This window comes from Mycteria americana, chromosome 1, assembly GCF_035582795.1.
Source record: "Mycteria americana isolate JAX WOST 10 ecotype Jacksonville Zoo and Gardens chromosome 1, USCA_MyAme_1.0, whole genome shotgun sequence".
NCBI lineage: Eukaryota > Metazoa > Chordata > Aves > Ciconiiformes > Ciconiidae > Mycteria > Mycteria americana.
The window spans coordinates 2105079-2118553 of record NC_134365.1 but is presented as its reverse complement, the minus strand read 5'-3'; the positions used below and the strand labels follow the sequence as shown (position 1 = coordinate 2118553).

The following is a 13475-nucleotide window of genomic DNA, read 5'->3' as shown; positions in this document are numbered from 1 at the left end:
CTTACTCCAAGGTGGGACGGGAGGAACCGCGAGGGCTCCTGATCGCTTTTCAAGGCAGACTTTCTGGGGTTTGCTAGCCAACATCTGTCTAGCCAAGGCATCTGCTTTTCTCCAGCACTATCAGAATTGAAGACCCCGCTATAAACCATTTACACAGTGGTTTTGTGCCGGGACATGGTGCGGCTCAGCGATGACGGACCACAGCCTGAGAGATTCCACCCTCCCCTCACCGGTGAGTGGGAGATGAAAATCCCACCTTCTTCCTTTATGTGGCTTCGTGGTGCCGCACAGGGACGGTTTGGTCCAGGCACATCCCGTGTCGTCTGGGGAGACGGAAAACCCTGTAAAAGCGAGGGGGAAAGGGGCCAGGGGCTGCAGGCAGCTCTGTGAGGGAAGCTGCTGCCTCAGCCCCATGCCCACACCCAGGGGACAACCCCAACCTCACACCCCATTTAAATCGCTTGTGTGTGTTTTGAAGGGGGCGTCTGAGGTAAATTTTTGAGATTTGAGCTGATTTCTGAAGCATGGGTTTTTCTTTGGGGGGTGGGGGGGATTGTTTCTCCTCCAACGCCTTGTTGATTTCTGCCTCCCTCCGACGGGGACTAGGACGTTGCTGCCCTCCCTGGGGCGCTGGCCTGAGGAGAAAAGGCTGAAGGGAAGGATGGAGGATGGGAAGAGAGGGAGCACAGCGCTGGCCGGGACGGAGAGGGCGGGCAACGGCCGGGCATAACGGCTCCGTGCCTCAGTTTCGCCCCCAGCCGGGGTCCTCCCACCCCCGCAGGACACTAGGGGGCGCTGCGCTCTGCGGGGGCGTCCCTCAGAGCTGCGCCCCTCGCTTGCCCCGCCCCCTCATCTCCTAGCAACGCGCCCCGCCCGCCGCCCTGATTGGCCACCGCCGCTACCGCCGCCATTTTCAAACCGCCGGTTCGCCGCTGCTACCCCTGCCGCCGCCATTATCCGCCGAGCGGAAGCGGTACGGCTTGGTCCGGTCCCGTCCCCGCCTTCCCCGGCGCGACGTGTCACCATGGAGGCAGAGCCCGTGGGCCAGAAGCCCCCTCGGCGGAGACGGGGCAGGGTCAGTGCCGGGGCCCGCGCCAGCCGTTCGCCTCCGGTGGACAGCACCCCCGGTGCGGCCGCTTCGGCCGCCTCCTGCAGCCGGTAGGAGCCGCGATCGCTCCCCGTCCCCGTGTCAGGGGCTGAAGCCCTGCCAGTGGCCCGCGGTTCCCCCTGGGTCGTGCGCGCCCCGCAAAGGGGGGCCCTCCGTTCTCCTAAGGGCGGCCTCCCCTCAGCCTGCAGAGGACTCTACGCCCTCCTGCCTTGTAAAGGGAGACCCCCGTCAGGCTGTGGGGGACCCCTCACCCTCCTATCTCAAGGGAAATTCCTTCTCCCCGGCTGTACGGGACCCTCCTCCTATCTCATATGGGGAATTCCTCTCCTGCAGGGTGTAGGGGACTCCTTGCTCTCCTACCTCATGAAATGGACTCTTCTTTCCTTCCCTCCCCCAGGTTGTAGGGGACACCTCTCTCTGTGTCCTATAACGGAGGACACCCCCCCATCCACCCCTGGTAGGCTTTCCCTCCTGTCTTATAAGGTGAACGTGTCTGCGAGTTCAGGGGATCCCTGAGTATCCTGTAATTAGGCAAGGGGTCCACCAACGCCCTATCTTATACGTTAAGAGTGAGGGAGGGGCGTTCCTCAGGTCATAACCGGTTTCCCTGCCTGTTCCTGTCCCATGAGGGAGGTAAGGTGCTCCTACTTCCACCCCTGTGTGCCAAACTACCCCTAGGCTTTCGTGCAAAGACTTTCCTCCCCCTTCATCTCTTGTGGGGGTGTCTGGCGGGCTGCCTACAGCCCATATCAGTTTGGGAGGAGGAGAGGATCCTTGTTGCTCCTTGGGGTGGGAATAATCTGGAGTTGGGGTGTCTCTTACATCCCCTGGAGAGACTGGCTGAGACTCCAGGATCTCTGCAGGCCGTAACACCGGATCAATTCCCTCTCCTGGGCATGGGGAGACCTGCCTCAGCTCCAGTATCAGCCCTGGCTTTTATTCCGATTTTTAAATCCCAGTGTGTGCCATCTGTTAGAGTTACTTTGATATGTTGAACTTGGGAGACTTTCCCAAGACCACCCTGTGAAAGAAACTGTTACTTCTTAAGTTAACCTAAGTTAACCTGTGTTGACCCCAATAATGATACCTGGATGTGTTTATAAGCAGCTCCTGCCCTATCAGCAGGTGACCCCTGAGTGACCCATCTCCTGCTGACTGGTATCTAGACAAACCCAGACTGACCAGCAGAGGCTTGTGTTTTCTGTTGCCCTCAAGGTTAGGAAATAACTTCTCCAAGCCTGCAGGTGATGTAGAAACCACCCATTTCTGAACAAATGTGGCTCTAGTTACCTCAGCCCAGTTTCTACCTCCAGATGCTGTATTTGGGCAGAGGTTGACCCCCAGATGTGATCACGGTCTTTTCCTCAATGTCCTGCTTCTTTGCATCAGATGGGGAATTGCAGCCCTTCACATCCCAGCCTGGCAGGAGCTTGGGTTGGAGTGGTGAGAGATGCTCCTGCTCTTCCTCCAGCCCCATTTGTGCCATGGGAATGACTGAGAGGAAGGTGACCAAGGCAGTCTCTTGTTTTGAAACCTGGTGAAATTCCCCACATGCTGGAGTGGATGTTCTTTATTAGGTGACTTAAATCAAAGCAAGGTAAATGTCGGTGAGCTTGGTTTTTGTAATGGCTCTTTTTAGTAACCATTGTGTGTTCTGGATGGCAGAACACTTTAATGAACTTTTAAAAATAAATGTTTTCATAGAAACATGCTGCAGTATCATCTTGAAGATCAAATTGTAGCTCCCTAATTACCGCACTTGAAAAGTATAGCATAATTGAAGGCTTCAGTGATTCAGTGAGGTGATGAAACACACTGGCTCAGTTTCTGGGATGGTCGTGCATTCCTTTGTGAGGCTTGTCTGCGTGGAGAGGCCTGGGGAAATTGTGATAAAACCGGGAAAGGAGTTTATGCAGATAAGACACGCGTGTATTAAACCTTCATCTGGAGACTCACAAGCAAGATGATGCCAGCTCGGCACCTAGATGTGGTCTTGTGATGTAGGTAGAGCAATTCAAGAAGTCACTGTCTTGAGGCTTTTTCACAGAATAATGGAAAACTGTAACTGGAAAGGACTTCTGGGAGGTCTCCGGTCCAATATGTGCTCAAAGCAAGGCTAATTTCAAATTTAGGTCAGCTTGCTCAGAGCATTGGCCAGGTAAGCTTCAGAAACCTCCAAGGATAGAGATTTTCTTCCCTCTCTGGGTCCTCGTTCCAGAGTTTGACCACCCTCATTGTGGGGGGAAAATATTTTTCCTTCTATCTAATGGGAATTCTCCTTGCTGCAGCTTGTGCGTGTTGCCTCTTTCCATTCTGCTGTGTGTGCCCAAGAAGGGTCTGTCTCTGTCTTCTCTCTACCCCCTTTTTAGATGGTTGTAGACAGCAGTTAGATCCCCCTTTTGCCTTCTCTTCCCTAGGCTGAATGAAGCCTCCTGTCATTCTCTCATTCATCCTGTGCTCCAGCCCCAACACCACCTTGTTTGCCCTTGGCTGGACATGCTCCAGTTGTTGATGTTTCTTGTACTGGGAGGCCCAAAGCTGGACCCAGTATCCAGATGGGGTCTCACAAATACTGACTGGCATCATTTGACCTCCTTGCTGTGTTTTTGCCACCCTAGTAATGCAGAGCCAACCATCTTGCTGCAAACCACTAATAACAGAATTTAAATTGTTTAATCCCTTCAGCTGTTGGGCAAGTGGCAAACTAGGACAGAGGGATAATTTTTTTCTTAAAAAAAAAAAAAACAACAACAAAACCTGGAAGCAGGGGTGTTTTTTTTTAAAAAAAAAAAAAAAAACCCACTTCAGCCAAATATGCAAAATCTGTGTCTTATGTTCAAGTTGTCTGGCTGCTGGGCTCAATTCCTGAGCTTTAAGCCAGTCTAACCTTGCATGGGCTGGTATAGGTTAGTGTGTGATTTTTTTTTTCCCCTTGTTAATGGTGACTGCATCTATCCACCTGTTGTGGGCAGGATCAGTACTTGAGTCTCTGGGCTAGGACAGGCAAGAGCTCCAACTGTTTGCACTGTGTTTGTGGTCTGAACAGCCAGCCTGCTGCGCAGGGCTGCTCTTAGCAGAAAACTACGAGCTGGGGGCTTGAATTCAGCTAGGCCTCCAGGAGAGCCACATGGAGCACTTAAGCAAAGGCTGCTCCTGCTCCCTGAGCAAGCCCTTTTGCACTAGAACATAAATATATTTAAACATATGCATGATAAATTACCTCACTCCCCCTGTTGACTTGCCTTAACCCTGTGAGTGTGTGCACACACATGCATGAAAAAACTTTTGTCTCCAGCCCTGTAATCTGACCTTGGAGGAGGAGTCCTCTGCCCACCAGTCTGATTTTAGTCAAATATCTGTCTGGGCAGAAACAGAGCTCCAGTTGCAGGCCTGAGGCCTCTGGTTGAGAGACTCTGTGAATGCACGAAATACATGCAGCAATGTTTGAGGGCGAGGTAATATCCTTTATTAGACCTGTCGCTTGCAGACCCTGCTTTGCTTTTGTACCCTTAGACTCTCATGGCTACAACATTCCTGAGGAGTCTCAAATCTGCTGCTTCGGTGAGGTTTTTTTTAAGCATTCGTTTAACTTCTGTAGAAAGCATCAAGTTTCACTTCTGTGATGCCAGAGAATTCCTAACGCTTCCAAAAGAGGGGTATGTGGCCAGAGAGGTGTGAAGAGATGTGGTTTGGACAGAGTATTTGTAGTCTACCCCTTGTCTGTGTAATCCCAGAGTTGTGTCTAAAAAGGGAGGAGACAGTTGATAGCATGCTAGAGACAGTGACTTCACACAGCTATGAACAGTGAATATTTCCTCTGATAGCTCTGATCTGGGGAGTGCTTTAACATCTTATAATTTTCCATTCATCCCTTTCCCCCATTGGCAACACGACTGTAGCTCTTGCACAGCAATGTGAATCAGATTTAAGGTATAAACATGAGAGGTAATTCCTCTGTTGAACAGAGGGAGAGGAAGCTGTGGAGTGTGCCCCAAAGAAGAGCAGTCCTGAAGAGGGAGTGAGGAATGGGTTTACCAAGAATGCATTCTCTCTGTTGCCAGCTAGTTTCTGACCCAGAATCAAACAGCATTACTAGTTGCTGGATGAGTGTTTCTCTGAACCTTGTGCCCCCAGCCCTGGCAGCTAGAAGTCAAGAAAAAAATTGCAGGTAGGCTTCTGGGACAGATAAAAGAAACTTTGTTTTGGGATTTGTTTGCTCTGTAGTCTTGTTCCCAACTTCATAGTTTATCTAGTCTGAAGGTGAATCCAGGTGAAGCTGACAGCTCAGGGGCATGTTATCTCTTCTGAGGTAGGACACGTAAATAAAACAGTGAGTCCTCTCTCCTGCCCCAGACATGCTATCTAACCCCCACTTGCATCTTGCATACATCTTCTGCCAAGCTGCATGAGCTGGTGTGGAGGGGGAGCTGCTTCCAGCTGGGATGGCCCAGCACACCACTGGGAGGAGACAGGTACCCTCCAACCCTAGGCAAGCCTGGAGCTTGCAAAATTTTTTTATCTTTGTCCAGAGTCAACTGTTCTCTCTGATATCTAGAAACATTCTGTAGCTTTCATATTGCAGAAACACCCGGAGGCGATCGTGCAGGGTTGGAGTACTGCTGTGCTGAGCTTCTGAGGGTGGAGGTGGGCTGTCAAGTCACACATCTTATTAAAGCCGTACCTCACGCTCCCCTTCTTAAGTGTCTGCATCTTTGGTAGTACAAAGCCACAGCTCTTTGCAACTGCTGATCCTATGACTTGTATGTGATGTTGTGCCTGTTCTGTGATGTGTTGGTACTTGCTCGGCACCTGGGGTCCCAGACCTTGTAAAGACAGTGCAGTTCTGAACAAGAGACAGCGATGTGTCACTTTGAGACAAGCTATCTGCAGTGGGGAGGGAAGAGAGTCACAGCTGATTGTACACATTCATGTACTTGTAAATATTTTAATTGTAACTGTCACTTCTCCATAGTTATTGAAATGGGATTAATCCCAATTAACTGGCTGACTTTGTATGGAAGGATTAAAAGAAATTAGTGTTTTTATGTAGGTCATGTTAAGGTGGAAGGTGGAAAAGATGCCCAATTGTAAAGTTGTGCAAACAACTGTGGTGTCACAGTAAGCCCCTGAGCAAAAGGTGGTCTGAAGCAGGCTGACCAGCATTGACTTGAGAAAGCAAAGACAAACAGCTTCTGTCTGGTGTGATCAACGGATGAGGCTGACAAAGGAGCTTGGTAGAGTAGCAGGTGTTGGAAAAGAGCTGACAGTCTGGTTTTGTGTTTTCTCACAGATGGTGCAACTGTGAAATGCTGCCAAAGGTGGGGTCTGGGTTCCCCAAACCAGCTCCGTTCCTGCTGCTTTCCTTGCAGCAGTCCCAGCCAGTCACTGTGTGGCTGCAAGGTGAACTGGGTAGTTGGTTTTCTCTTGAACCTGTACCCAAAAAAAAAGTGAAGTTTTACACTTAATCAGCAGCTGAACCACCTTTTCCTATGACCATGGGATTGCTGAATTAGGCTTGCAGGGAGTCTGGCTGGGAGGAAGGGAGAAAGGTGGCCTTTTTTTGGTGGCAGCCTGCAGTCACACTGGAGAAGTAATGTGAAGCAAGACCTTTCACTGCAGCCTGTGCAGGAGGTTTGTCAAGAAGAGGTTTGTTTCTGTAGCAGAAATGGGAGCAAAGAAGTTGATTGTCCACACAGGAGAAGAATGGTTTTGAAGGATGCATCTGAAGAGAGAGAGAGAGTCCTTCCCGAATTATATGTTTACATATGAAAAAAGAAAAGCTTTTTAAAATCTTCCCTGATCACCCACTTGTTCTGCACAATCTGCAGTAAACTCTTCAATTGGCTTTTATTTATTCACTGTACACATTTATACTGTTTAAAGTCAGTTGTTTGTTGGCCAGTGACCTAACACTCTGTTGTGAAGGCCAAGTGTTTTTGATGGTGATGGCGCTCTCTTTCCTTTCTTCTCTCTAATTATGGCTTTTCTGAAATGAATGTTTGTTTGCTCTTGATCTCTGTTGTGATTAAAGCCTATATTCCATCAGACTTTCTTGGGCTGGTAAAATAGTAATGAAGAGTGCAAGCATACACTTTTCCTTCCTATTATCATGTCAAAGTTAGCAGGAATGGAAACTTTTACTCCACTGAAGAAGGTAGCTATTAAAATGCATTACTTGAACATAATTGGAAGCTACAGTGTAGCTTTCAGAAAATGTCTAGAGGCTCTTGTATTACCACTGTTTAAATAAATTTCCAAAAGCAGGCTGTGAGTGGCTGGGTCTGAATGTGTTAAAGGGACAGTAGGTTTATATGCAACTACTTCAGTCAGTTGTCCTTCCATAGGCCTCAAACGCACAGTTCACAGGAGACAGGTAATGCTGCAGTAGCCGTAGTATCCTAAATTGTCTGTCCGTATTTTGGCCTGAAGCTACTGTAAGAGAATGCTGCTACTTTGGCAAGCATTCATAAAAATCAAATAAGGGTTTGGGTTTTTTAAGGGTTAAAACCCCACTAGTGTACTTTGTTCCTTGTGGTTCTCCTCAGCTGTCCTTTGCACAAGCTGTCCTCCACTATGTTTCAGTAACTAGGAGGGGGCTAGGAAAAAAGTGTCCCTAAAACTGCCAGGATTTACACTGATAGCAGTGATCTTGTGACACTATTTTCTTCCTCTATAGATTGTTTTTCAGTGAAATAGCTAGTACCATTTTAAGGTCATCTTTATCTTTCCCTACACTTTGAGTGCCAGAAGGTTTCTTAAAATCCAGTATGTTGTTCTTGTAGCAAACTGGAATGAAATCCTGGTCTTACTGGACACCTGTTAATTTACTGGGCACCTATTAACAACTATTAGTGCAGGGGAACTGTCTTGTACCTGGTGTTTTTCTGCAAGGGACAAAGAAGGTGGGAGCATACCTGAGTAGTAAGCTGCACAGCTCTGGAAATGGTTCCTAGTTTGGTTGGGTTTTTTTTGTTAGGACATGCGAAATGTGTTAAAACACAGGCCGAATTAATAAAACAAGCTGAAGTACACACTTCATGTACTTTTGGTGGCTCTGAACAAGTATCTCTAGGAAATGCTTGTAGTGCCTCTGGGAATGCTCTTCTACCCTCAATGTGCTCCCAGTGCAGCCTGGTGTTTCTCAGTGCTTGGAGATGCTGGAAACGAATGGAATTTCTCATAGGGAAGATGAGATGAGGGTTGGGGGAAGAAGGAAAGACCTGTAGAATAATTCAAAACTTGCTTTTTCTAAACCATGGTACTGCTGCTTTCCAACCTACATGGCAAGTGCCACCAGTCAGTTATTAAAACATTTCAGCACACTCAACATCCCTCTATGTGAATGTTGATTGTGGGTTACACCAGTCTCTTAATTACTATATGCTGATGGTAGCCTGCTTGTTATTGTCTTGTAAAACAGAAGTCATGCTACACTTACCAAATAATTATCTTCCCTCACAAATCATTATCCTCAACATCCAGTTGCTTAAGCCTAGCTATTACTGCTTCAATTAATATTTTCAGGCCAAGCTCATCACAGATGCCTTGCAGAATGCTCCCTTCAGATCAGTAACTTGCAGTGGATGAAGTTAGGATATTACTGCCGAGCCTAGCCAACTTCAGTCCTGTGAGTCAAAAGGATAGCATCTCTCCTGTAAACATTAGCCCTTCAGTGCTTTTGCACCCAGTGAAGTAATCTTTGTGTGGGCTGAAGGTATATTTTCTACAATAAGGGATGTTCTTAACTCTAGCTGTCTCTTCTGACTGGTCTTGCTTCTGACCAAGGTATTAGGTAAAGGTTGGTAGGAGCCCACAGCAATGACATGGTTCAGTGTGATGAGAAGACCTCACTCTTCCCCATTTTTTACTTGTGAGTAGCTGCAGTAGTTCTTAAGGAAAAAAAAAAAGCACTTAATCAAATGCACTTGCAGCAGGGATTGGTATTGCTCTCCTGGTATCTAAGAGGCAGATTGTTAAAATATTCTTTCCAAAATAACACATTATGTTAACACCTACATTTCCTACTTGGATAGGAATAGAGCACAGAGGTGTTGTTTCCTGCAATTGCAAGCAATAGTGCAATAGAGCCTACAAAATTTCTGCTTTGTGCCCTCTCACTGCAGGCTACACACATTTCCGGATCCCTTGAGCAAGTTTAACAGCTCCTAGTTATGATTGCTGATCTCCTGGAATCTGCTGTGGAAAGAGAAAAGACAAAAATCAATGGCACTGTGGGTCTCATAGGAAGATTAACATGTGAAGAAGAGCTTTATGAAATGGGCCTTGCTGCTTTTGCAGGGAAAGGCCAAGAAAAAGCAACTAATCCTTACAGTCCTGCTGATCTGGCCAGGGGAAAACTGACTAACTCCAAATAAGGAGAATCATTTTACTGAAATAATGCAAGTGAGAGACTATCCAGGCATCTACCTTAGTTATCTTAACTTTAGGAGGAGACTCTGCATGTCTTGACTATATCCTGTGTGATCAGAGGAAACTGAAACAACATAAAGATGGCCTTTCTCAAAGGACTGAATCTTGCAGCTGTAATGCAAGCAACAGGTGAAGGCAGGCAAGGGAGTACAAGAACAGGAGAATTTGAAAGGGATGGAAGAATGACTGTGTTAGATACTGTAGAGGGTAGGTAGTCTGAGACTACATTGGGAAATACCAGAGTTCAACTAATCAAGAACAGCAGGAAGTTACCAGCCTTCCTTCTAAGTAACAGTGGTTGGCACAGGTTTCATTGATGATAGCAGTGGATGCCTTGTGAGGAGCCTTAAAATGAAGGCAAATACATGTGGTGCTATAGAAAAAGATGGCTCCTCCAAAGGGGGCTGGAGGGTGCAGAGAGGAATAATGTCGTTAATATGGAGGACTAGAAATTATTTTTGTAGTGGTTTGCTAAAGAAGTGTGCAGTGTTGTCCTATATACTTGCTAAAGTCAGGGAAAGTGTTACATCAGTAATATATCCAAACAGGAAGCAGAGTTTAGCTGTTGGGAAAGGCTGCATCTATTCCCAAGAAACACTTATTTTTGCCAGAACAAGATTTTGACTTATGCTTAAGTGTGAGGTCCAGGTCATACTAAAGTTATCTTGCCTCTTGACTTGCATTCCACTGCCAGAGAGGCAGCCTGGATGTACCATGTATGCTGCCACCACATTAGATCTCAAGTCTAACAAGCTTAGATGAGAACAGCCTATGGGTTAAAGAAAAGTTTAAGTTGTGAAGGAGGAAAGACCTGGTTTTACTTACTTAACCCACTCCTCAACCCCATGAACATAACAGACCTCATGCTCACATGCCCACTGGATAAAAAGGAGTTGTAAGCGCTTGAGCTCTAACTGTCTGGCAATGTGGAGACAATGCTTCACACCAGCATCCTGGTGCTGTGCTGCTTTCCATCATGCCAAGTGGATGTAAAAACAGCACAGACTCTAAGTGCAGCTGTTTCCCTGACTGCCCTAGCTTCACACAAAAGCCTTGAAACTGTTGAACTTGAAATATTCCACCAGCTCCCATTGCTTGCCCTTAACCCTTTGAAAGGGTTTAAACTCCCAGTTTTGCTTCCAGAGTGTTTTCAAGAGCTCAGATTGAAAAGCATTGGAAAACTAGTTTCTTGACAAGTTTTTTTTTCTTGTCTAAATCAAAGAAGAAATGAAAAATATAAAGACTGCTTCCAAAAATCTTTTCCTGCCTAGATGGACCCATAAGGCTTCTGATTATCAAATTGCCTGTCATTCATTCTCACATGCTGGCATGCAGGTTTTCAGGTGGTAGCCAGCAAACCTCATGTTCTTCTTGGTGTGCCTGCTAGAGACATTTCAAAGCCCTCTGTAAGGCTGGCAGTGATCAATATGTAAGGAGGGAGCATTACCTCTTGGTAAACATAGCTAAGCAAATTACTGAAGAGGGGGTGAGGAAAACTGACAGCCTTAAAGCCCTTCTGCTTCTCCAGGGAGATGGTATTTAACTGAGTTTAATGGAGTGCTGGGCATGTCAAGTAGGGGCAAAATTGTTGTTAACCTACAGAATTGCCTGTCACGTGGATAGGTTTTAATGTGTGATATTTTGCAAAGGAGGGTTGGAAATGTGAGTAGGTTTGAGAAGGCAGAGTGCTGTAGCACTGTGGTAGGTCTCTGCAGGGCTAGACCCAGGTATCTTTGTGAAAGGGAAGGCTATGGAGAAAATAAAGGGGTAGGAGGAGAAGCTTGTACAGGCTGAAGAAGAGGCATTCACTTGTCTGATAGGAGAAGAATGAGGCTGTGCTGCTGTTTCACCAACAGGAATTAGATTAGTCTTCAATGTCCACTGTTGGGTCAAGCTTTTCAAATGTCAGAGCTGTGTACTTTAAATATTTGCGTTGTTCCTATTCCTGCTGACCTAAATGCTCAGTTTTCACACTTGACATCATACCAGATGTCAAGGCTTTAGGTTTCTGTTGCATTATGAAGCTTTTGCTTAACTTCTTTTGGTTTCAATTTTCCGGGCAGCTCTTTGTCTTGCCAAAGTTATGCCAAGTAAAACCCAACCCATTAGGATCTGAAAATGTTTCTTCTTTGTCTGGGCTTGATTTTTGGAAACCGCTTACATGTGGAAGGATGTGAGTAAATGCCTTAGACCATTTTTCACAAGTGTCAAGGTGGATGTCCTGCACTAAATTCCCCTTCAGCTCTTATGAAGTAATAAATCTGCCAAGCTGTCTTCCTCTTCTGCTTCACAGAAGCAATTACTTTTAATACAATAGCACAAGAGAAATGCAGAATACTACTTGGCTTTCCTCATGTATTCAGGAGGGTGATGTTTTTCTCGAATTTAGCTTATTAAAATATTAGGGTGTTTTCTTCACCAATATCTTTTTTAAAAGTACTCAGGATAAGCTGTAGGTAAAGTTTTATTGCCTGAAAAGAAAGATTTACTCAGTCTTTGCCTGATCTAGGACATGGGAATATGATAAGCAGTTGTCTAGATTCACATATATTAAAAGTATAGAGAAATGGTTCAGAGCATTTTAGTGTGCATGTCTAGTGGCTGCAGATTAACCCGTGAATCTTTCTGTAGGAAGATAATGAACAAGCACTAACTTAAAAACTTATTAACAGAATTTTATAAATGAAGGATTCCTAAATAGGGGCTCATCTTTGCTGGAGGCTTGGAGAAAGACAGCTGGGGGTAAGTGATTTTAAAATACATTTATTTATCTATTGTGTGAGGTGATAACTATGGAAGTGGTATCTTTTGACAGTTGTAGTGGATGTTGCTACCTGTGGTAGTAAGCAAGCACAGTTTGGGAGCCTATGATTGACAGTACATGAATGAGGGAGGCATGCTGGTGAAAGACAGTTTATATCTTACAATTATAAATCTTGGATGGACCTAGAACCACCCAATTTCTTATGGGCATTAGTTGTACTGAGAAGTTGTCATTACTGTTTGATTTCCTGATTTGCAAATCCTTTCTTGTTGGGTTTTTCAGCAATGCTTTTCTTTAAAACATTGCTAAGATTTAAAAGCAATACATAGATGAAAATATGACCTCACTGAAACTGATGGTGAAATTCCCAGTAAATTCACTGATTTTTACCATAGCATTCCAGGATTTTACCCTAGACTACTTTGTACAATGGTTTCCTTTCAAGTGCTAGTCAATTTGACAGCCTCGGAAACTTCCAGTCTCAGCTGACTTGCAAGGACTTCCCCTTTGGATACTGGAAAAATTTCATCCCTACCGTTAACACTTATTTTCTAGCTCTGCTATTAGTTGGCTAAAGTTACTTGTTGCCTTCTCTCTCTTTCTTCCCTTTCCCCCTTCTCTTCCTTTCCTGTCAGATCTGCCAGTATATTTTATACTTTCGTTTCTGCATCAGCTTTAAATCTGCTATCATCTGTGGTGTTGCTCTGAAGAAACAGCAGGAAACATGGGGTTTCTGGTGAGTGTCAAGCCACTGCAGCAATGAAACTTGAAGGGAAGTTTCGAAATGCCTGAGAAAGGAAAGCAGTGATAAGGCAGCCCTGACAATAATATGTGGAAGGAAGAATTCTTCCCAGAAAGGAATGTGATAGTGAGATGAACAAATACTGGGAAGCAATGGGGTGAGAGAAACAGAATGATTATATGAAAGTTTCCCTAAAAAATAATTTATAAGTGGGGAGGAAACAGCTGGTGATGATCCTGAGGCTGCTGAGGTAAAGCAGTTAATGAGGATGGAAAAGCCTTTTCTCCCCAGTGTAAATCAGTTGAATGAAGATTAGACAGTACTTAAGCTCTATACAGACAATTCCCAGGGAAGCTAATGGAATTTGACTACTTGTGTTCCTTTTATACTGACAATGTGTGGCTGCTTTTTGAGAGTTAAAAGATGTAAAC

The 13475-nt window shown here is 45.6% G+C and overlaps 1 protein-coding gene across 1 annotated transcript in view; it reads left to right on the top strand.

Moving 5' to 3' along the window:
* The first annotated feature begins 901 nt into the window (after positions 1-901).
* Positions 902-13475, top strand: part of NET1 (neuroepithelial cell transforming 1) — a 55119-nt gene continuing 42545 nt past the window's right edge. The window contains exon 1 of the mRNA XM_075515952.1: positions 902-1158. Coding sequence (XP_075372067.1) covers positions 1025-1158 — 134 coding nt within the window. The 5' untranslated portion in view covers positions 902-1024. The remainder of the gene's footprint in view (positions 1159-13475) is intronic.